General features: G+C 39.4%; 1 protein-coding gene across 1 annotated transcript in view; it reads left to right on the forward strand.

Annotated features, from left to right (window-relative positions):
* LOC122812088 (E3 ubiquitin-protein ligase TRIM39-like) overlaps positions 1–25,335 on the forward strand; it is a 226,951-nt gene that overhangs the window by 65,826 nt on the left and 135,790 nt on the right. The window contains exon 3 of the mRNA XM_044084361.1: positions 17,447–17,677. Within this exon, the coding sequence (XP_043940296.1) occupies positions 17,447–17,677 (231 nt within the window). The remainder of the gene's footprint in view (positions 1–17,446; positions 17,678–25,335) is intronic.

A 25,335-nucleotide genomic window follows, 5' to 3' on the forward strand; every position in this document is an offset into this window, starting at 1 on the left:
ATATCAGAGAAGCTATATGAATTTGTTATAATTTGTTACTCTATTCTTTTCTGATGTGTTTCAGCAGAGATACTTGATAGATGAACATTCTGCCTGTATAGCACAAAGCATCTGATCACACTTGTGATCCTTCCATTTATAGGTACTTCAAGATGTATGCAGAAAGCTTTTAGTAAAAGAGCAAGTACCTTTAATCTTTCAGTTATTAATACCTAGAAACTATAGTAGTATTGTTCTTCCAAAGGTAGTTGCAGACAAGGTAATTGTTTCATTTCCTCTACTGAGAACCCTTTAGCTCAAATGGTTAAGCAATAGGGCAATGTAAATTTTTCATGAATATGTGTAGGTTTGAATCTCAGTGTAGCTTATTTTGGATGATATCTTTGCAATCTGGCATTTCCTGTTGAACAACATAGATATCGGAGATCTATACCTGGTAAATTGTAAAACTTTTTCTAGGTGTTGACATAATGGTAAGTGTTTGATTCTCATCCTTGAAGGGGAAATTGGCTAGGTTTAAAAAAAGTACCTCCGTGATTCAAGGTGTACGTGAAGTGAATTTAAAGAAAGAGGACAGCAGGGTTTGAATCCAGTTGATAGATACTTTGAGATATTTTGGCCTAATGGTTAAGGTGTTTACCTCACAGATACAAAGTACAAGGTTTGACTAGACTTAAGAAGGCCCCGTGAGATCATTCACTCAGTAATCACATATGAACTTATAAAACCACTATTCATGAGGTTGTGTAACAGAAGGCATATTCTACTGCTTCTTAGTCTGGATCTGGTAGTTTTCTACAGCAGGTCCCTGGAAAACTTTATTGATACAGTGCATATCCCGTCTTACTGAAAGAGCGATATATTTCTTCCCAAGTTATTCATTATTTATTTCCCCAGTAAAGTGTACAGTGTAATTAGCCCAAGTAAAATACAGTAGTTCACTAGGAAAGCACAAGCAACTGAATTATAATGATTCTTATATTTTGCTATTTTTTTTAAAAAGACCCTTTGAGGCAGATTAACATACAGACAGGAATGAGTCATGTCACTATTTGGAACAAAAAATCAAAGCCAGCAAACAGTGACTGGATAAAAAGTTGTATTTAACAAAATCACAGCATATTGTGACAAAAACAAACCGGTTTCGGCTGGCAAAGCACAGCCTTCTTCAGTGTACAAAAAAATCATGAAATACAATAGCTGCATATATACAGATAGCAAAAATCCTATTGGCTGAAAATTATAGGTGTTCATTAAGTCCAGGTGGGAACAACCCACCCAGTCTAATAATCCATTTCTTTTCTTTTGCATTTAATATGGAATGCCATTCAGATTTATTCGCCCTATTCCCTAGAATAATGTCAATGACAATAAAGTTAAACTTGCTGGTAGAATGTACTAGTGTGTGTTTATAGAGAGCATTGTGTATCTTTTTTTGTTTGATATTGCTTAGGTGCTCAGAAATACGAATTCTAAGAGGTCTGGACGTTTGCCCAACATAGAAAGCACCACAATTGCAAGAAGCTAAATAAATAATCCAGTCACTGGAACAGTTGGAAAAAAATCTCAAGTCAAAAACTTGTGAACAATTCCGACTGGAGAATTGTTTAGACTTATAAATATGTTTGCAATTGTTACAATGTCCACATGGAAAACAGCCTTGTAATAGTTCTCCTGTCAATGTCGTTTGTATCAAATCATGTGATTTATTGTCCCTATGTTTATAATGATTAAAGAAAGAGTTAAGATTCTTCCCTTTCCTATAGGAAAAAAGACAATTGTCAGGGATGATGCTGTTAATCTCCATGTCACATTGTAAGATATTCCAATGTCTCCTTACACTTTGAATAAGGCGGTTAGAGTTGCGAGCAAATGTAGTTGTAAATCTAAGAGGTTGACCAGATGAGTTGGTATGTGTCTTGTATGTTAATAAATCACTTCTGTTCAAAGAACTAACCTTATTACTGGCCATGGTAATATTACCACTCTTATAACCCCGAGATTTGAATCTGTTAGTTATATCAGATTTGTGTTTCAAGTAAGTGCTTTCCTCTGAACAAATGCGTTTAGCACGTATGAATTGTGACTTGGGAATGTTGCATGCTATATGGGGTGGATGGTAACTGGAAGCATGCAGAATTGTATTATACTCTGGAAACTTCCTGTATATCTCAGTGGATGGTGTATGATCAGGTGCCCTCTGGATTAAAACATCCAAAAATGTAATGGTTTCCTTGTCATAGTTAATGGTGAAATGCAAGCCCCAAACATTGTTATTTAAGTATGTTACAAATTCCAATAGAGAACTTTCATCCCTCCTCCATACCAACCAAACATCATCAAGATACCGTCTCCATATATCAATTTCTGTCAAGAATGTGTTCCTCTGTTCATCATAGATTATATGTTTCTCAACAAACGCCATGAAGAGATCAGCATATATGGGGGCAAAAGATGCCCCCATAGCTGTCCCTTTGGTTTGCCAAAAGCATTGTTCTTTGTAGTAAAAAACATTGCTAGTAAGGACATATTGTGCTAAATCCACCAGAAAATGATTGAAGTCAGAACTATATAAGTTTGAGACTTCAAGCCTATAAGCTAAGGCATGCAGCCCATCCTGGTGTGGAATATTAGTATATAAAGCACTTACGTCCAAGGAACATAAAAGCCAATCTGGCTCAAGCTGTGTGTCAGAGACAATCTGTAAGAAGTTTGTTGTATCCTGTAAACGTGATCGAATATTGGATAACAAGGGCTTGAGGTGCTTGGTCAAAAATAAAGAAAGGGGTTCTGTAATATATCCCCTACCCGATACAATAGGTCTGCCAGGTGGATGAGAAAGATCTTTGTAAATTTTTGGCAAGAAGTATATGTATTGGTTGATGGGATCATGAACTAAAAGTTGATTCATGATGTCATTAGTAATGATAGCCTCATCCCTTGCCTGTCGTAAGTATGTCTCAATTTGTTTGCTAAACATATTGGTTGGATCAATAACCATATATGAATAATATCTTTGGTCATTGAGTTGTCGCATGGCCTCCTTATCATAATCGGCCCAATCTAATACAACCACAGCACCACCTTTGTCAGCTGTAATAATGACAATTTCCCTGTTGTTTTGAAGTTCAAGGATAGCTTGTTTTTCATCAGAAGATAGGTTGTTATGTTGTAATGGAATATCAGAACCCAAAAAATGCAAGTCCTTAAGTACACTATTCTGAAACTGCAATACCATTTGATGCATAGGTGGAGAAAAGTTGGATCTATGATATATAAATCTATCATGATCATAAGTAGCATCATTATCACCAAAAAAACAACTTCAAATTTAACAAACGACAGAAATTCACAACATCCTGTGCAAAAGATTCCTCTGACACAGTAAAGCCTGGAATAAAAGTAAGGCCTTTATTCAACATTCTCAACTGAGTAGGAGAAAGTTCAAAACCTGATAAGTTTAGAATGTTATAACATGGAGTTGTCATTTCGCCAGAGCAATGTTCAGAAGGCCCTGAATGTTCTCTATTTCTACAGTGTTTCCGTCCTCCCCGCCTGGTTTTAGGCCTAAAGGGGTTGACCTTGGTGTTCTTTTTGGGGTGGGTGACTCTGAGACTGTTGTGGCTTCATTTTCTGTGCATGATGAAGTATCCTCAAAAGAGGATGTGGTCTCAATCTCCTGCCTTTTTAATATTGATCTAGGCCGTTTCCTTTTGTTAGTAGATTTAACTAATTTTCATGTCACTATTTCCCATGGCTTTCTTCAACTCCACTAACACAAAGGACTGACAAGGTAATTATATCTTCTACAGCTGCCCTCTTACATTGTTAACTTCCCTCTTGGGTATCCTTTTCTGTTTACGTTTGTGTAACATCTTAATTTGGATGATCACCAGATTATATTCCTAATAAATAAGCTCGATGAGCACTTTTATTTAACAAAGTGTATTTTCCTAGACGTACTTTGCTTTGGAGGTTATTGTGTAAGAAAGAAAAGCTGGAGTATGGATTTTTAGATGTTTTTAATTAAAAAAAAATATGGAAGAATTGGTGAAATGTAGCATGAGGGAAGTAATATACTCCCACCATTCGTTTAACAGCCACATTGTAATTTACATATTCACGGATGGTCACTCTGTTAGTAATTCATAACATTTATCCTCCTTTTATCTCTCCATTTCTTGGCCAGAATGTCTCCGGTGGTGGCATACTCTCTACAGGTGCCAGTGCAGGCATTTCTGTGCTTATTTTATGTGGCAGATGTTCCTATGTATCCCATATTTTTCCATAATCTTTGCAGTTCATCTGACCATTTGTCAGTGCTGCTGATCCCTCACTTGTGTTGAAATAATTTAAACTGTAAAGTGGTGCATATATGTAATTTTACTTATTTTTATGTAGTCTGCAGCTTTAATCATCTGTGCTTTATCATCATTCTTTGGCATCTCCTTAGTAGTATAGTATATCTCCTTAGTATGAAGGACAGATGCAAGTACTGCTGGGGTAAGCAAATAATACTTGAAGATATATAAATATTTCTACACATACTGTTTATTTTACCTAGGCTTTGACCACAAACTGAAGAAACATGAGCAACAAAACTTGGAATAATTAATTAAAATTTCAGACCCCCTCATAAACTATGGATTGTGTTGCCTTCATATTCAATTTTGAAGTAATGAAATAATGTAGATTTTTGTAAATAGTTATTCCCAATTATATGATGAACATAAACTTTGCTATAAGAATTAGCCTGCTTCTTAACCAACTGCATTTTCTTAAAATAAAGCAAGGCCAAGAAAAAAACTCTGTTGTCTACCTATAATGTACAGGAAATTAATTGTTATTTAAAACCTAAAACATTGGAAGACTACAGGCCCAAATCGATTAACTCAGATTTTTTTAAAATGCTTTGCACAAGTCATTTCAAATATCTTGTTACCAGTTTATAACCACATCACCTCTGAAGGTATCCCTGATCTTTACGTAAACAACTCTAAACCTGTCTTTATACCTAAATGTAAGTTAAATTTTAGAGCCATCAAATTTTAGATTGGTTTTCCTTTATTAATGTAGACCTTAAGATTTAGGCATCATTACTGGCAAATAGATTAAAAACTGTCTTGCCAGCAATAATTTTGCCATGTAAGTCTAGCTTTATAAAATCTAGGCAAACACGTAATCTTATGGAAATCCAAATGAACGAGCCAGCACGTAGGAATCGCTGATAAACAAGAATATGTTTATTTAACAAGCATACTGAATATAATGGCAATGCACCATTATAAAAGCAAACCGGTTTCGGCTCTCATCAAGCCTTTGTCAATGCTACATGTTGAGACAGTTGAAAAACTCACCACCACATTAATGCCATATTTATAGTTCCCATTTAAAGGGGCATGCACCATAATTAAAGCAACATGCCATATTGAAATACAGCAAAAATATATAGAAAAAACAACTCTGAGACAAACATATAACAGTATAATACATATAAATAATAAGTAAGGAAAAGAATATTATCCTTCCCAATATATCTCAGTAGTTGTTTTCAATAAATCATGTCAAGTATGACTTAATATTATATAAGGAAAACCTTATGGTGCATATAGAAAATATCCACTGAAATATATCCTGTATGTGTATCCATGAAACCAACATTGGTTTGATCATAATGTATAAACTATTCCAAAGTATTTAATCCGGGTCTAAATAAACCCCCCAGTTTAATTATCCACATGTTTTCCATTTGGTTAAGTTTCTGGTGCCATCCAGCTTTGAAACCCCTGTGTAATATTATCCTGTCTATAATTACAAATTTGAAAACCGCAGATGGATGCTCCATGGTATGTTTAAAGAGGGCATTAGCAACACGTTTGTTTTTGATTGCACTTAGATGTTCCCCTATTCTAAATTTCACCGGCCTTGATGTCTGTCCTACATAAAATGCAGAACAGGTACAAGTTGCCAGGTAAACAACCCAATCCGAACTGCAATTAGCAAAAATCCTAATCTCAAAAATTCTAGAAGTGTTTTTGCTAGTAAATTCTCTGGTTTTAATTAAATGTTGGCAGGCCGTACAATGACCACAGGGATAGCAGCCCGTTAATATATCCCCAGATAAAGTCCTTTGTTGTGGAAGACTTGGAATATATCTTTTGTAGTGCGTGAAATATGAATTCATATTCCATCCCCGTCGATAGGAAAATTGACATTGATCAGACAACATACTACTCAAAATGTCATGTGACAAAAGAATTCCCCAATGTTGATTAATAATGTCCCTAAAACGGTTAGTATTAGTACCATAGGTTGTTACTAGCCGTAAGGGTTGCTTGATTTTCTGCCTCTTGGAATCATCTGATTTATAACACAATAATTCTTGGCGTGTTAGCCTGTTGGTTTGTTCCACAACATTAGAAAGAAGTTGAGAATTATAACCACGTTGGGAAAACCTATGAGATAAATCAAGACTAGAATCAAAATATTCCTTATCAGACGAACAGATCCGTCTAATTCTCATAAACTGAGATTTTGGAATATTGCGGATGGTGTGGCGTGGATGGGAACTATGAGCATGTAATATTGTATTGTATTTCGGGAATTTTCTGTAAATAGTGGTAGCCAAAGTATTGTCTGTAAGTCTTGACACCTTAACATCCAGAAATACTATATTAGAATGTTCAATGTTAGCAGTGAACCTGATGCCAAAGGAATTGTTATTCAGGTAATCCACAAACTGGGTTAACCCCTCCTTATTACCACGCCACACCATCCAGCAATCATCTAGGTATCTGCGCCAGATGTCCAGATGATGTTTATGAGAATTAGACGGATCTGTTCATCTGATAAGGAATCAAGCAACCCTTACGGCTAGTAACAACCTATGGTACTAATACTAACCGTTTTAGGGACATTATTAATCAACTCCAGTTACCAGTTGATAGACTCTGTTACTTACAATGAGATAAAATCAGAACTTCTCTGAAATATCTAGGCATTACTTTTCACAAGGATGTGACCTTAAGCCATTGTGATAATGTAGTTAAAACATGGACTAATATTACTAATGACATTAAAATATGAAAAAAATTAAACTTCTCCTCCCTCTCAAAAACAGCCTTAGTAAAATGAATATACTACCTAGACTATTATTTCATTTTAACTCTTATGTTAAATATATTTGAAGTGTTACTTCTAATCTAGCAAAATTTATCTAGCAACCCATATCTGTCGAAATTGCTTTTAACAAGTAAACAACATGGTTAATTGGTAGTACTTGACTCTTATCTCATAATCGGTGCTAGCAGATTATTAAGAATAATTTAATTCCATGCTAAACAAAAGTAATGGTATCATAGATGGATTAAATTATGGAACAGCCACCTACAAAACTGTCACTGCAACCCCCTGACCGTGATGTTCTTGAGTAAAAGATATCTAAAACAATTAAAGTTGCATACATTTTTATCTGCCAGAATTGCTGTCACTCAAAACTTGGTCAACATTCTAAATGTACAGTCTTCTTTTGTACTTTTTCAACCAGTTTATCTAAATCCTAATTATAAAATGAATAATCAAATGTTAGATTGTCAAATATTCCCTTTCTCAAAGATAAATTCATTTTAGACTTAATTTCTAATAAAACCTCCTCTCTCGAAGAACTAAGATTATCTGTTGGTTTACCAAAAGTTTATCTCTCTGTCTTGAACCAAAGTTATCAACTAATATAGAGTAAATTATATAAACTTCCAGTACACACCAATGATATAAGTTTTTGTAAACATCTATGGACGGCATGAACTTCTGAAAATTCCAATACATACAAACTTATTACAGACTTCAGCTACAAAAACTCCCTTAACTACTGTCCTTAAAATCTACTCCATTAAACTTAAAAGTTATCTCCTTTAAAAATTATTTTACACACAATTTATGATCCTGAATAATACACATGTGTATCCAGACAAACTATTCAAATATGTTCTAAGGTTGGTAAAATTGTTAAGGTGTTTACCTCACAAACACAGTTACAAGGTGTTATTCTCATATTTGAGGGAAGTTTGCTAGGCTTAAAATAGCCCTCAAGGGCAACTAGCCTAGTACTAATCTATGAACCTATGAACTTGTTCAGCTTGTGATTTTTATAATGCTTATTTGTTACATATACTTTGGAATTGTAAATACTATCCCCATTTGTGGTGTTCACTAAAAGTTAGTCTACAAATATGGAATGTGGAAAATCTACCTTCTCTTGGAAGTTTGCAATACTACATATCCCACCAGTAAATTTACCCGAGATATATTTATACTTCAGTAGCATTACTTATGTTAATTAAACTCTGTATTTCACAAAACTTGCTCAATGGGAGCAAATTATCGTTTTAAGGAGACAGATTTAAAATATATCAAGATTTAGAAGTTGTTTCTGTGCAACACTAGGATTCTTCTATTACTAACTGTTAAAAAAAAAGTTTTGGAATACATTAGTTGAAAGATTTATATTGACTTTTTTATGCTTGTAGTTTAATTAAATTTGCATATAACACTTTCTTGTATATAGTTGTAAATATGTTTGATTTTGTTTATTTTTGTTGTACTTGTTTTTTTTTCAGTGTTTATATATGGTAATAAAAATTTCATATAAAGGTATTTAAAAGAAGTACATTTTAATAGAAAAATGGTTTTAAGTTACTAGAGAAAAGAATTAGTAAAGAAATATGTTATCAAACCACTGCAGTCTTGAGAAAATGAAAGTAATTATGTATAATCATTAAAAAAGAAGGAATCCCCTCACCCTCAGAATGTGAACACACACAGTCTTCACCTGGAGTTTAAAGCGTAAGAAAAGTACTCTGATAACTCTCCAAACAGGGATAGGCAGTCTGCCATGAAAGTGCCTGTAGAGCCACCATCAACATCAGTGCTTCTATGATATGTTGTAAATCAAATTACATTATCAGTAACTATGTCTGTAATGATTTCAGAACTATAGATCTTATTTGGAAGTCAAACGGATAGGTGATCCAGGTTTATCAGTTGGAGAAAAACCTGTGGTTCTCCTTGTTTTGAATAGTCATACTGTAGGTGAAAAATGGACAGCTTTCCTTTCTCTAACATGACCTTTATTGGCTACAAGGTACCGATGAAGGAGACATTTTCCATGACTGCCGAAGAGCAGCAATAGGATTCATCAGGTTTAGCTTTACCTTTAGCACCCTGAGGCAAACCACCATCGCTGTTTGTCACATTTCTTCTTGACAAGAAAGGAGGCTGTTGAACAGGTTTTGGAGAAGATTGTATACCCAGAGTACTTTATCGGTGAAGGCCATTTCTTACCATATACATATGAAATACAAAACTGGAATTTTGAAACAGATTGAGCAACAACTAAGTTGACAGATTCAAAACAGAAGAAAGAGATGTATCAGCCGATAAAAATGACTGAGAGAGTAGACTTTCACACACCTAAGTCTTCCTATGTCTCAGTGAGTGCAAGGTGTAGGATGATGGTGATAGCAGTGGTTTCCAGGAGACATTTCTTAGGTGAGCTTAAAGATCTACTAAATCATGTAACATTTCAAATGTCATTTTTTATTTTTCCATCCAACTACCAGACTAAAGTATTGTGTGAAAAGAGTAATAGGCAAAATAACCAAATTTGATTAAGATTCTTAGTACACCACATCACCATTCTTCTCACAAGATCATACTGTCAAAAGCCAGATATGAAGTAATTAACTTCATTTGATCATCAACCTGTGGGTATTGGATCTGACCCGGATCCGAGCCGGCAGCTTTCCAAGCTAGAGATCCGAGCTCCAAGCTTCTCCCCCCTTACCCATAATACCCCACTACCTCCCTCCAGTCCTCAGATCTCATTTGCCACGGCTTCTAGAAGCACGAGTGACAAGCTCCTGGCGATTTTGTCAGTTTCTGAAGAGGATTTTTCTCTGTATTTTCAGGCTAAATTGTTTGCGTGTGTGTGTTAGTCGACCCTTTAGTTAAATTAGTTTAATTTGGTTTAAGTAGTTGGTTAGACTTAGCGTTTTCCCTTCCCCTTAACTGTGTGTGAGGGTGTGTGTTTTGAGTTAGTCATGGCCGAAGGCCTTAAGTCCATTTTTTCCAAATGCTCTGAGTGAGGCCATAAGCTGTCCCCAGCCGATGGCCACACTCAGTGCGTTCTTTGCCTGGGGGTTGCGCATTTATCATCAGGCTGCCAGATTTGTGCCGCCTTTAACCCCCGGGCTTTGAGGGACAGGAGGACCAAGTTAATCTTAGTGGGCCTTTTGCCAGCGGATTCTACTTCTTCCTCCTCTTCCTTAGTGGCACCAGCCGCAGCTGTGGCTGTTCAGCCAACGGTTCCTGCTCCCCTGGCCAGGACTCAAACTCCCACTGTGTCCCAGGGAGAGAGGGACCCTAGAAAGAAAGAGAGAAGAGAGAGAGAAGGAGAAAGAGAGAGACAAGGACAGAGAGAGGCATAGGAGCCACAAACGGCGGGCTGATTCTGCCCCCTCGGCCCCGCCGGCTAAGCAGCTCTGTTCTCCCTTGAAGGTCTCCAGGTCTTCCCCCTCTTTGCTCCATTCCCCACGTTTCTCTCCAGAGCCGGAGGAGGAGCCCCGGCCACCTTCGAGGTCATCGAGGCAGCCTTCCCGGTCAGCCTCGGCGGCTTCTTCTATATCGACAAAAAGCCTTTCTGATGCGGACATGGACTGGATGATGCGTCGCTTCCTTCAGGCCCAGATGCAGATGGGAGTGCTCGGCCCCCTTCTTTGCCCCCATTGCTCGCTGCTTTGATGCCGGCCTTACCCTCGAGTTTATCGGGTCCTTTTTCGGATCCGAGCTCTCAGGAGGCCGTGAGCCGAGCCTCGGATCTGGAGAGGTGAGTGTGTCTTCAGCTCCGATGCGTTCGGAGCACACTTCTCTTTCGGGTCCGATTGCTTCGGCTCCAGTGGTGATCCACACATCGGATCCGAGGGGGCTGCTCTCGGATCCTAGGGAGAGCGGTTCACCTTCGGCCTTTGACGTGGTGGAGAGGGTCCTCTCGAGGGATTCGAGGCCCCAGGCTCATGCTACAGATCCACCGGCAGATGGGACTGTCTTCCATCATTCGGCCCCAGGGACAGCCTGCGTCTATATCCCAGATGGTTCCTGTAGAGGAACAAGACCCGTTTGGTGAGCCCTCCTCGGATAGCCCCCCCGAGGAGGTTCCTCACAAACAAAAGTGTAAATGGAGGCACTTGGACTCCACCGAGTCCCTCACAGAAGACACTGACTTGGAGGAAGGGGAAGGTTACCCCAGGTCACCCTCCGAGGACGTCTCCTTTGGAGACATTCTGGAGATGCTGCACATTAGAGGGGGGTGATCAGCCCAAAAACCTTTCTTGGATGAGTCTGTGTTTCTGGAGGCATTTGACACAGGCCCGTCTACCTCTTGCGTGTCCCCTCCGGCCGACCCCCTGGTAGATTTAATTACTACCAGGGTGTGGAAGGAGCTGGACACTGTAGAGCCGATTCCCAGGAGACTAGATAAGATCCTGAGTCCCCTGACAGACAGGACAGCGTGGAGTAAAGGTTCCCCAGTAGATGCCATGGTGGAAGGAACTGGCACAGGATAGTTCCTTGGTCCATCCTCCCGACAAGGAGTTTCGGACAATGGACCGCATTGGAGAGCGGATGTTTGCTTCAGCCACCTTCTCTGTAAGGCTACTGAACTACTTGGCACACGTGATTAGGCTCCAGCGGGATCTAGTGAAAAGAGTACGCTGGGTCACCCCCAGAGTCCATGTCGGCCGAGGACAAACGAACCTTCTCGGCACGAATGGCCACTCTAAAATCGATATCCAACACATCTATGCAGCTTCTCTCCCATGCCACGGAGGGGGCAGCTAGAGCCAGCGGAGCAGGCATCGCCTTACGGCGTCACACCTGGCTCCGTCTTTGCGACTTTGCGGAACCCTTCAAGGCGTCCTTCACGAACGCTCCCTTTGACGGTTCTATGCTGTTTGGCAAGACCGTCCGCGATACGCTACTCCAGAGCGAGAAAGATGGAAAGACGTCGTCTGCCGTCGGAATCCGCTTCTCGGCTCCTCAAAGGTCCTTTTACAGGAAACAGAGAGGACAAAAGAAGATGTGGTTCCAGAAACCTCAACAATCCCGTTTTGCTCCGGTCCCTTTGTCCTTCAGAGACAGGGGAGGACAAGGCGGACGCCGGCCCAGATGCAGAGGGGGGGCCGAAGAATTTCGGGTCGAGGGAACCATTTACCGACCGACCCGCGCAACAACCCTGAGGGGGTTGCCCGACTGCTCCTCTCTGGAGGCAGTCAGGGAGGCATTTCTCGGAACACCTAGCACATTGGGAGTCCATCATGACAGATCGCTGGGTGCTCCGAATAATATCCAGAGGTAATTCTATTCCCGTTCGTAAATCCTCCCCCTCAGTTGGGATGCCTCCCCGATGTCCCACCCAGTCAGAAGGAGGTGGTGGCTTTAGAGATAAAAGAGCTGCTAAGAAAAAGAGCCATCCAGCACTTCCCCCCCCAGGCCAGTCCGGAATGGGCACTTACTCCAGGTTCTTTTTGGTGCCAAAAAAGACAGGGGACTTAAGGCCAGTTCTTGACCTGTCTACATTGAACCTGTTCATTGCCAAGGAGAAATTCCAGATGGTCACCCTTCAGTCCATTCTCCCCCTTCTGCAGGAGAACGACTGGATGTGCTCCGTAGACCTCAAGGATGCGTACTACCACATTCTAATGGACAGACGATCCAGGAGGTTTCTCCACTTTCGGTTGGGGGCCAGTCATGATCAGTTCAGGGTCCTCCCTTCTGGCCTCACCACAGCCTCCAGGGTGTTCAACAAGGTCATGGCGGTTGTAGCGGCCCACCTGAGGCTTCAGGGAATACAGGTCTTTCCTTACCTGGACGACTGGCTCCTCGCCGCTCCCACCAGGCATCTACTATGCTCAGCCAAGGATAGTTTCCTGCTTTTGGCCCACCAATTGGGGATCACCATAAATTACAAAAAATTGTCCCTTCAGCCTGTTCAGGTCCTGGACTTCATAGGGGCCAGAATAGACATGCTTCAGTCCAAGGCCTTCTTGACGTCGGACAGACTCCGCAACCTAACTCTCCATGTCTTAGCACTTCTACAGTCTCCGGCCCCACCAGCGGAATTAGTCCTGAGGGCTCTAGGGTCTATGGCGGCGGCTATCAACCTTTCACCCCTAGCCCGCTTGAACATGAGGGTTCTTCAATGGACCTTGCAGGTCCAATGGTCCATCCTTCGACATCTGTTGGACTCCCCGATTCCCCTCAGCAGGGTTTGCAGGGAATCACTGCTTTGGTGACTCCATTCCCGAGAGCTTCGGGAAGGGCGGCCCTTTTTGATGCCTCTACCCCAAGCCACGGTGACCACGGACGCTTCTCGCCTGGGGTGGGGGGACATTTCATGGGCAGAACCGTCCAAGGCACGTGGACTCCCAACAGAGACCATTCTGCATATCAGTGTTCTGGAGATGAGGGCAGTGCTTCTAGCGTTGCAAGCTCTCCATGCCCTTCCTCCTCTACGGACTATTGTAATTCAGACAGACAACATGTCAGGGGTCTGGTACATCAACAAACAGGGGGGGACCAGGTTTTACCCTTTTTGCTGAGAGGCCATGCGAGTTTGGGAGTGGGCGATATCCACCAACCATTTTCTGCTAGCAACGCACATTCCGGGTCGGTTCAACATTTTAGCCGACAAGCTGAGTTGAACTATCCTCTCACCTTACGAGTGGTCTCTGAACCCCTTAGTAGCAAAACAGATCTTCCTCAGATGGGGTCAACTTTGCTGCGATCTGTTCGCATCGCCTTCGAACGCAAAGTGCAGTGAGTTTTTCACTCTAATCCCCCCACCAGGGGAGAGCCCCAGAGACGCTCTAGTTCATGCTTGGCCATCCGGTCTTCTTTATGCTTATCCTCCTCTCCCGTTAATGACAAAATTCTTGCAGAAAGCTCGTTGGTTGGGGAGCAAGGTTATCCTCATAGCCCCATTCTGGCCTCGTCAAACCTGGTTCCCGTATCTGCGGTCTCATCTCATAGCTCCTCCTTGGATCTTAGATCCCATTCCGGACCTGATTTCTCATCCTTTGGTACTGAAAACTCCGAATCTGGATGACCTCAGGCTTTCGGCTTGGTTGATCCAGTTCCATTAGTGGCTAGGACTCCCGGTATCTCGTCTGCAGTTAAATCCATCCTGGTGGCGGCACATAAGCCTTCTACCAGGAAAGTCTACAACAGCAAATGGAAACGTTTTTCTATCTGGGCCAGGCATAGGAATTTGGACCCCTTTACGGCTCCCATTCCAACAGTACTTGAATTCCTATCTCACATTTTTCAAAAAGGGGCCAGTTCTTCAACTGTGAAGGTTCAAATGGCGGCCATTTCCCACTTCCACATCGGAGACAATCTTGGTCCCTTAGCTTCCCCTAAGATCTGTAAGACCTTCTTGAAGGGCACCTTTCTTTTAAGACCTCCTGTCAAGAATGCGGTTCCTCCGTGGGACCTAACCTTAGTCCTCCAAGCTCTAACTGGTCCCCCCTTTGAGCCTGCAGCTTTGGTTGACTTAAAGTTTTTGTCTTGGACAACTGTCTTCTTGATTGCTATTACCTCAGCTAGAAGGGTATCGGAGCTTCAGGCCCTTTGTACTAAACCTCCGTATCTTGTCTTCCATAAGGACAGAGTATCCCTCAGGACTAATCCCTCCTTTTTACCTAAAGTGGCTTCCGAGGCTAACATCGACCAATCCATTAATCTGCCTGTTTTCTTCCCTAACTACCAGAACAAAGGGGAGTACAGACTCCATTCATTAGATGTGCATAGACAATTGCATTTTTATTTGCACAGAACAGCTGCCTCTCGCAAGTCGGAGCAGCTCTTTGTTTCCTTTGCTAAGCCATCCTTGGGTAAGCCAGTAACGGAGGTGACTCTAGCTAGGTGGATATCTCACTGCATTTTGCTCACGTACAAAATTTCTGGTCGGCCTGAGTCCGTGGGGGTTCGTGCTCATTCTACCCATTCTATGGCTACCTCTGCTGCTTTTTGGTCAAGGGTTCCCTTGGATGACATTTGTTCTGTGGCTACTTGGGCTTCATCTCATACCTTTATTTCGCATTATAAATTAGATCCGATATCCAGAGGGAGGGCAGCCTTTGGCTCTGCAGTGCTCCGGAATATTCTTCCTTGAGGGCCTCCCAAGTTTTTGGTAGCTGGGGACTCTGTCCCACAGGTTGCTGATCAAATGAAGTTAACTACTTCAGATAAAGAAGTTATGTACTCACCATAACATTCCATCTGAGTAGGTAACTTAATTTGTCAGCAACCGACCCCCCCCTCCTTCCCCCTAACCTGGAGTTCGTTACCTGAATGATTGAATGATTCACCCCGGTATTTATCAGATTAGGATGTTCAGGTTTTTGTTTGTCTTGCTGTTGTCTACTATTTGGGCAAATTCGATCTGAGGACTGGAGGGAGGTAGTGGGGTTTTATGGGTAAGGGGGAGGAGCTTGGAGCTCGGATCTCTAGCTTGGAAAGCTGCCGGCTCGGATCCGGGTTGGATCCGATACCCACAGGTTGCTGACAAATGACGTTACCTACTCAGATGGAACGTTATGGTGAGTACATAACTTCTTTTTTATGTCTAGAAGCTTCATGCATTAAACATGTTAAGGTACACCAGACATCAGCATTTCATCATTGTCTACACAGGAATGGCAATGGAGTGCTCTTATTTAGAAAGTTTCTGTTATTCTCTATGTTTAACCCTTCAGAGTGTTTGAAACAAGTTATATTATCTTAATGTACTACTATTTTATGCACATATTAATCTACTTAATATAATTATGTCAAGAACGTCACTCAGTGAAACCATGTGAATTCCTATATTTTTTAAGCTTTATGATTTGGATAAACCCAAAACCTCATATTACATTACTTGTATGTTTAACTTCAAGGTTGTACCTTTTTGGTGAAAAAGAAAAAAAAAATAAAGTTCTCATAACTGTAATGTTGCAGGCAAAATTACTATATCCGATTTAGTGAAATCATTGTTAGACAAAACCATTAGGTAAAATATATTTTATCAATCTTGGATATATCCAGTGCTGGCTTTCTACTCTCTGATTATCGTGTCATATACAGTGAGCCTGCCATGTCTGTTAGTGTCCAGTGTAGCTCTGTGCAAGCCTGTTTACAAGTACTGTGATCCTCTGCAAAGAAACAAAGCTTTCTAACATTTTATGGAGGTCACTGCTGTAGTAAGCTGTAACACACTTCCCCATTGTAACAATGTTCAGAGGAAGAGTCTTGCCTTCTATAATTAGATAGAGAACACAGAAAAGTCTGCATAAGTTCCCATATTATCTTCTTCTCTTACCATATTGGAAGTATGTGTCCCTTTGTTTTCTTTATTTCCTATGTTTTTTTTACCTCCCCACCTAATGATCATCAGGACACCTTGTCCAGTGAGTCTGATGAGTGTCAGTCAGTTTTCTCTTTGAGTGGTAGTGTGACCACAGACATGGAGTGAGAGCAAATCAGACGAACAACTGTGGCCATCTGTGGACCATCAGACTTCTGTGGTCCTGCCCCCCCCCCCATTCCAGACCATCTGGGCTAGCAGGAACCTAGAGGGAAAAACTGATCTCGCTGTCTCTCCTTTTCCTGGCTTAGACAATGCTGCTGTGTTTTCTCCTGTGCAATAGAGGGTGTTTCTGAAGCCCTTCTTAATTTGAGTGTCCAGGACATTTTTTTTCTTAACTCTAAGTCTGCCTTTGGTGGCGAATGTGAGCAGCTATGTCACTACAGGGGCCTGTTATGCTCTCCAGATGTTTAAATATGCTGAATATGCTAATTTAGGGCTACCATCATCAGCTCTGTAACCCACTTATATGCAATACTTCCAAGCTTCTTTCTGCATGTATGAAATGAAGTAGGTGGAGTCCTCCATCCCCAAAGGAATTGTGTGCCCTCTGCAACGATAGTCATTTTTCCGCTCCCTTAAGGGAGGGTGCTGTCCAGTAAGGTGCTTTGCTGCGCTACGCCTGGGTTTGCAACTTAGAGCTCAAGTATCGAAATGCTGATTATGTTTTTAATTTAGTTTTAAAACTTAGTGTAACCTAACAAATGGCTATAATAGGTTAAGGAATAGATTTTATTCAAATCTTACCTGGATTTTAGGTCATTTGCTTTGAAGACAAGCTGCCTCTTTTCCTTTTGATTTGTGTCCTAAAAAATGTAAGTATTTTGCAACAAGTTGCATTATCAATGTTTACGATGTGGAAATTAAACAGCAAAAATAATGTCATAAATTATTCCTATGAACATATGAAAGGATGTCATTCATTTTGAAACTAATTTTTTTTGTTGTATTTTCATCTGTATCTTTTTCTGTATGTTTTATCACTAGGCTGACACAGAGACAGAGAGGCAGAAAATTATTAGCAAGTTTGACCAGCTTCAGCATAGTTTGAACAGGGAAAAAGAAAAACTTCTACAAAATCTGGACCGGGACAGAACGTTGAACCTTGAAACAGTAAATGACCACCTGGCACATCTTGCACAGCAGACTTGCACCATCTTCTCAGCAATAGAAGAGATTAATGAGAGGCTGAAGTTGCAAGAAGCTGCATTCCTAACCGTGAGTCCAAGTCTAATGATTAAGGGAGAGGGTGAGAAGTGTTTTCTGCCTAAAAGAAGTTAGAGAGGTTTCAAAAGCTGTATTAAGTCACGTTGGGCTAATATATTTCATTTTAGATTTGAACTGAATGTTGAATAGTCTGCTCTGCATGAAGTTACCATATATGGACCCTTACTATTGGCCAGTCCTGCAAGATGGCCCCACAGCACAGCATTCAACTGTCACCCTGATGTAAGCTTTCTGTTTGTGGTTTTCTCAGCAGATTCAGAAAGTTTAACTTGGCAGGGTTCTGTGACAGTGAATTGCCTGTTATCAGAGTCTCACTGATCCCCTTGTACTGGATCTCCCATGCCCAGTATTAATTCTTCAGACTTTGGGTCCATCAGTTTCTCATTTCGTGAGGCAGGTTATTTTTTTATAGAGCTCGGAGGTTGAGGGGAGAGGGGGGTCCACAGAGTCTATATTGGTGCACTGGGAGTTGGCAGCTTAGTCAGTTTATGCTCCAGCACTTTGGTGTGCTGCGTGATGTGTTGCAGTTAGACATACAGTGGACATTGTGAGGAAGCCACCCCACTTCTGCAGTAATGCATTTCTGTGTTACCTTGATCAGTGGAAGGTATCCCTGATTTTCATTTATGTCCCTGTTTTGTTTTTTTTTCAAAATGTTGCTCTGTCTATCCTACAATTGGTGATTAATAGGGAAAATGGTAGTCTGCCACAGCTAGACTTGGGATACTTAAAAAAATGGATGTTAATTCAAATCATCTTAGCCTGTCAACTTTGTGAGCTGCTAGAGCTACAATGTTTAAAATTGCCTTTAATTTGTGAATTATGACTGAATTTTTTGGCTTTTAATTTGTGGATTAATACACTGAATTTTTTTGGCTTTAACCAAATGGTAGAGAGCTATGATGCTTTTCACTCTTAAGAGCTGACACCTCTGTCAACAGCTCCACCAAAGCTGCCACATGGACTGCACCTTAACATAATCCCTCTACCCTCCCTGTTAGAAATACCCTATCATTATTTTCTACCCCATTTTGGCTCCTGTGTTATCCAGAAGACTTGTAGAATGTAGGTTATTTGGGTTGTAATTGTGGCTTTATTCCTGTATATCACAGAACCAACCCACCTTGCTAAGCATTTTTACTTTGAATGGTTTGGCTGAATTATCCACCTTTGGTTATACCCAAGTGTAAGCTATTTTGCTTTGACTGAATCATGTTTATAATTATACCAGCTGTTTTACTTTCCAACCTATGGTTAACCCGAGCCTTTATTTAGTGAGGTGATCTGGTGTTTGATTCCATTTCTTATGTATGTCATTTGCAGAACTTTTCACAAAATGTCTTCAAACAGTACTTTGCTGTAAGTGTAGCTATTCCCAGGCAGTTTGTATTTTTTTACTTATTTCCAGCAGTAAATGTTACTTATACAACTCTATTGAAACAAGTACATTTTGTGATATTAACATGGTAAACAGTAGAGCCGTTTCCAATTACAGGATCTGTAACGGATTGTGGGGGATTGCGCAGAAGATTGTTACAGTGAGAGTCTTTATTGTAGGAGGAGATAAAACCAGAGCAAGAATTAAAGTACACCTATAATGTCCTGTGTTACACATTGACATGAGGAAAAGTGCTGAATCCAAGTAATCATAAAGATAGATATGGCAAATATCCATCCATGCATACATTTGTCCATTATCCACTTTCTAAACCACTTTATCTCGTGATGATCAGGGTGGTAGCAAGTTAGATCAGATTTCCCTATGCCAATCAATATTTTTCATCCCATCATTTTGGGATGCTGAAGTTTTCCCAGGCAAATTAATGGATGCCCTCCCTCCAGTATGTCCTGGGACCGCCCTGGTCCCTCCATCCAGTGTGCTGTTCCTGAAGCACATGTAGTAGGATGTGCCCAGAGCTGTTCTTACATGATTCCATGTAATTATTTCAAATACCTGAATGTTACTTGGGTTTAACTTCAGTTTTAGGAATCAAAATACTTAGTTTAGTCAAAGCACTATGTTAGTGGAGCACTGAAATGACCTTTCTGTAAAAAAAACTGTGCTCTTTAAGAGTAGCATAGTTCATGAAGTTGCATATTTTCATTTGGATGTGGGACTATGGAGTTGGTATGTATAAATAAAGGGAGGACAAAACCCCCTCCCCCCCCCCACAAAAAATACTTTCTTACAAAATACAAGGCTACTTAATTTGAGTGATAGTATGTTTTATACCTTCACTTCATTTACATTTCACTGTTGGTTCAGTTACCTTGTCTATTTAAAGTACAGGCTTTGTGGAATGAGCTTTTGCTAGTCTGAATGTGCTAGCCTTACTTTCTGTAGTTTGACTGTCAGTTTCTTAGCATGAATCCTATTCTTGAGGTTCCCAAAGCACTTTGCCCAACTCCTTTCAGCCAATCGGTGCAATTGCTGCACTTCAAGATATTCTAGATTGCTGAACTACTTACTGTATCTTTAAGCATGAGCCCAGATACTCTGTAAAAGTTGCTTGTTTCTGCTGTTTATGTCATAATCCCATTCCTTCAGTCACTATCTAAAGTTTATGACCATAGTTTCACTGGTACACTAGGAGTGCTGTTCTATGGCTCATTTCTCATGCCGTATCACCACAGTTTGGTATGGTGTGTTTCATTGGTTACTCTCTTGATATCTCAAGCCTTCAGTCATGAAAATAAACACAGATGTTTAACCTCCATTTGAGATAACTCCCAGCACTCTTATAGAGAGAAGTTCACCTTTTTTTTTCTGTGAGAACCAAGACATATGAGTTGAAGATGATTTTCTTCCCAGTTACTTCACACACACAGCAGAAAACTACTTCACTGCAAGGTGGAAATCTTATAAACTTAAAGTCAAAAGAGCAATGCCGTACAAAAAAACAAAGATGCAGCCCACACATCCATGAAAAATATATTCTTCAGGCGTGGGTTGTTTTTTGATAAGCTCTCCATGAAAATTGCAGATAGGAGCTAGTTTTGTCAGAGTTCTTTGCTCACTTTGAATATATTCAGTGTAACACTAAGTATGCAGATAGCACTTGTTGCTTCTCAGATACATGACCCATATGAAACACAGCAGTGGCTATTGGACCTTGCACTGTTTTACTATCTCAGAGGAGGCATTCCAGGGTAAGCAGTAATATTCACAAGTCTGCAAAACCCAGGCAAACAGTTATAGCAAACTCCTGTGCTTTTTGTCTTTTTCGGCTTTTCCCGGTTAGGGGTCGCCACAGCGGAACTCCGGTCCGCTAATGATTGGCAGTAGATTTATTTATGGTGCCGCATTGCCAGCCCGACACCCAACCTTCAGCAAAGTCACTCCCATTCACGCATGTCTTTTGGAGGCCACTCGACCACGGGGAGGACATGCAGACTCCACACAAAAGGCACTCCAGCAGTGAATCGAACAGGAGAACCTCTTTCTGTGAGGCAACAACGCTACCGCTGTACCACCTTGGCTTATTGTGTTTATATATATATATATGTGTGTGTGTGTGTGTGTGTGTGTGTGTGTGTGTGTGTGTGTGTGTATATATATATATATATATATATATACACACACACACACACACACACACACACACACACACACACACACACACACACACACACTCTACATAGGCACTACCCCAGGTGAATTTGCAATTCCCCATCCATTGAGCCAAACTGAATTTGAAGAGGGCCAGGGAAGGGTTCCGTTTAATGTGAATAGGAAGCCTGTCCCAAAGAAGGGGCAATCTCTGAGACACGTCTGTCTCTGCTGCATGTTTTGTTTGAGTCACTGACTTAGTTTAGATCCTTAGATCAGACAACCCTCATGCTGCTTGACTTGCAGATGTGTAGCAGCACCATCAGGGCTGGATTTGTAAGTGCCTTGTACGTCAAGCATAGGTCACCCCTTAATAGTCGGTAGGAGACAGAGTAAAGGGATAGGGCTTTTAGTCTGTCCACATAGTTCATGTTGTTTACACCCTGTATTTTCTTTGTGAGGAACCTCTGGTGATAATTGGCAGTGGAGTGATGGTGGGTATTTCTTGGGGGAGAATTGGAAGTGATGGGGAAGTGAAATTTGAGCTGAATTTGTTGACCAGCAGATTTGCTATGTCTTCTGACTAAGTATAAGTGATGTCATGTACAACTAATCTCACACAGTGTTGGGAGTTGCCCTTAAGACTGTGAACATAAATGAAAAATGCCTTATGGTTATCCTTACCTTTGGAGGGTGTTTTTATCTCAAAGTCTGCTTTCAGAGACTTGACTGCTTCCCTGATTCACTTGTTTAGACGAATAAGGAACTTTTTGCTCTGTTGTGCACATTCCCTCTTACTTCTCGACAGGATTTTCTTTATAATACCAGGGGTTTTTAAAGTTACTTGATCAAGAATTGATTCAGAACTTTAATGCCCAAACAGAGATGGAAATGTTCAAATGTCAAAGGGATCTCTTCTTACTTCAAAATAGTAGATTGACATTCCAGGAGCATAGGAGTTTAGTGAGGTATGCCAATAATGTTCAAATACCATCAAGAGCATTGGCAAGGATCATTAATCAATCGAAAACAACTGTACATATATCGGAAATACAATTTAATAATGCATTGTATTCTAAAACTGAGGATATTATTGATATTTTTGAAAAGATTTATGCCAAGGTATATGAGGGTCAAAATGATGGGTCTGTACATAAACATAATAAAAGATTTTTGCAAGCAATTAACTTTCCAAAATTAGAAGAAAGTCTCCAAAATGATCTGACTAAACCTATATCTGAAGAAGAAGTAGTATATACCATTCAACATATGAAATCACATAAGTCACCAGGCCCTGATGGTCTGACAGTCGAATTTTATAAAGAGTTTGCTGATAGTTTTGGTAAAATACTTTCTTTTGTATTTAACTATATAATCAGAAACAAAATTAATGATCCTCATCTTAATGTGTCGAAAACAATCTTTATATATAAAGCTAATTCAGATCCCAAAAACCCGGATAATTATAGACCAATATCATTAATAAATGTGGATATTAAAATGTTAACCTCTATTATAGCATCTAGATTAAAAAAATCATGATTTATCTAATTTCTAAGGAACAGGCTGGATTTATGGCAACTAGACAAACTAGTGATAACACACTTACACTGCATAATATGATAGCTTATGCTAAACAGAATAACCTTAATATTTATGCCCTTATAATAGACGCACAGAAAGCATTTGATAGGGTGGATATAAACTTTTTGTTTGATGTGTTACCATATTTTAATATATCCCAGGAATTTGTTCAGATGTTACAAATATTATATAGTAATCTGTATACTACACTGTATATTAATAGAAGTTTTTCTAAAAGAATACAGATTAAAAATGGTACACGTCAGGGTTGCCCTTTGTCCCCTTTATTTTTTAACCTTTATCTTGAACCTTTATTTATATATATTAAGCAAAATCTGTATCATAATGCTCCAATAATTTATAAAAACAAATTATTAATGTCAGCATTTGCTGATGATCTCATTATTTACTGTACAACCCCAATTTCTGATACTGAGAAGATATTAAAGGCTATAAACGAATTTTCAGAAGTCTCTAATTACAAAATTAACTTGAAAAAAAATAGTATTTTCCCGTTAAGAACTCCTATACCTTTTTCGTTATTGCCCTTGGTGGGGAAGGTAACATCTAAAGAAAATATCAAATATTTGGGTATTGGTTTCTCTACGGATAATAAAGATTTCTATAGTAATAATATTAAACTAGTTTGGGAACAAATAGTATCTGACTGTGGCAGATGGAAAAATCTACGATTACCGGTATTAGCAAAAGTGTCAATTGTGAAAATGAATATATTACCACGATTATTGTATATTTTTAGGTCTGCTTAAGTATCAATTTCAAAGACATTTTTTAAACAAATTCATAAAGAATTAGCTAAATTTATCTGGGAGCCAAAAAAAACTAGAATATCGTATGATAAATTAATGACCCCAAGAAACAGAGGAGGACTTGAGTTGCCAAATTTTGAAGTATACTATCTAATTGTGAACTCCAATAGGATCTTAAGAATTGCTAATTACGATGTAACTAGTACGAAATGGATACCAACTTGGGTGGTCTTGAATTACAAGCATATTCTAGTTCGGAATGTAAATCCTAAAGCAATACCCTTTTTGGGAAAAAATATTTTGAAAGAGTATGGGATTATGGAACACATTAAAACATATGTGATATCTTTACAAAATTTATTTCAATCATTAGATCTGTTGCAATATATGATGGTTTTTCAACCCTTTCATAGGAATCCCAATTTGAAATTAAATAATCAGTTAATTGTTCTTAGTAAATTCCCATTAATAGTTAATTTAACTCTGATCGATGTATTTAATAACCTTAATTTATCAGCTTCTCAAATTAGACAGGAATTGAATCTACCTAAGAATTATATTGTTATAATGAGACAAATCAGAGAACTTTCTCTAAGTTATTTTGAAAACTTTAAACCTGAAGATGGGATTGTGGGTAAATGCTCTGATCTGTGGCAAGCTCTCCAACAAGAGGTCAAATGTATAACAACAACAAATAAATTAATTAAAGACTTGAAATTTCAGGATAAAATTCTGTTATCAGGGTATTGGGGAAATAAAATGACTGTGTCGGGTAATAATCATATGTTAAAAACGATTGATTTGACCATAAAATCGGTTTCTTTCCAAAAATTGATGTATACGCAGTTGATCTGGAATAATGCATATTATACACGTCTGAGTTTACATAAATTTAATCCTAGAAAATCTCCAATTTGTCCATATTGCATAAATCAAACGGCTGATCTTCTTCATATGTTCTGGAGCTGCAAATGTATATATAAACTTTGGAACTCTCTTAGAATACAACTTCAGAAGATGGGTTACCAAAGTACAACGTTATCATGGGAATTTACGATTCTACATATTCCTCCAAAAGAACTCTCTAGATCTCAAACTATTATATGTATAAATATTTTTTTGTTGATGAAGCTTTATATAGCTACAAATTGATTAGAACCAGATAAGACATCATGGGATAATTTTAAACTTGTGGCGATAAGGCATATATTAGCACATAAATTACTCTTGAAACAAAATAACAAAAATATTAATAACCCAAAAATCTGGGAACAGATTTTTAATATTATACTAGCATAATACTGTTATTGTGAATGTATTAAGTATTGGTTATATATTTGGAGGGAATATTGTATTTGAATTGTGTATTATCTGTATTGACTCAAATTATTTCTATGGTCTTTCTTTTTCTTGAAATAATGTCAATTTTCATATGGAAGCATTTTATGTAGATATTGTATATATTTTTGATGGTAGTAGTAGTGAATTTTGTGTTTGATTTCTATTGTGTATGGAAAATATTTAACAATAAAAATTTATTATGGAAAAAAAAAATACCGGGGGTTCACCAGGGTGGCTTGTTTTTGCAGTTGAGTTTATTTCAGTGTAGTACTGCCATTTCTATGCCATTGTTTTTATGGTCATACAGGGCTTTTGTGTACGCCTCTGCATAGGTTTGTTTTTTACTGGATTGGGCGGGGCTTGGAAAGTTTTGGGGGGTAAGGTGGGGGGATTAGATTTACCTT

The sequence above is a fragment of the Protopterus annectens genome, chromosome 9.part0 (assembly GCF_019279795.1).
Source record: "Protopterus annectens isolate FY-2018-M chromosome 9.part0, PAN1.0, whole genome shotgun sequence".
NCBI classification, from domain to species: Eukaryota; Metazoa; Chordata; order Ceratodontiformes; family Protopteridae; genus Protopterus; species Protopterus annectens.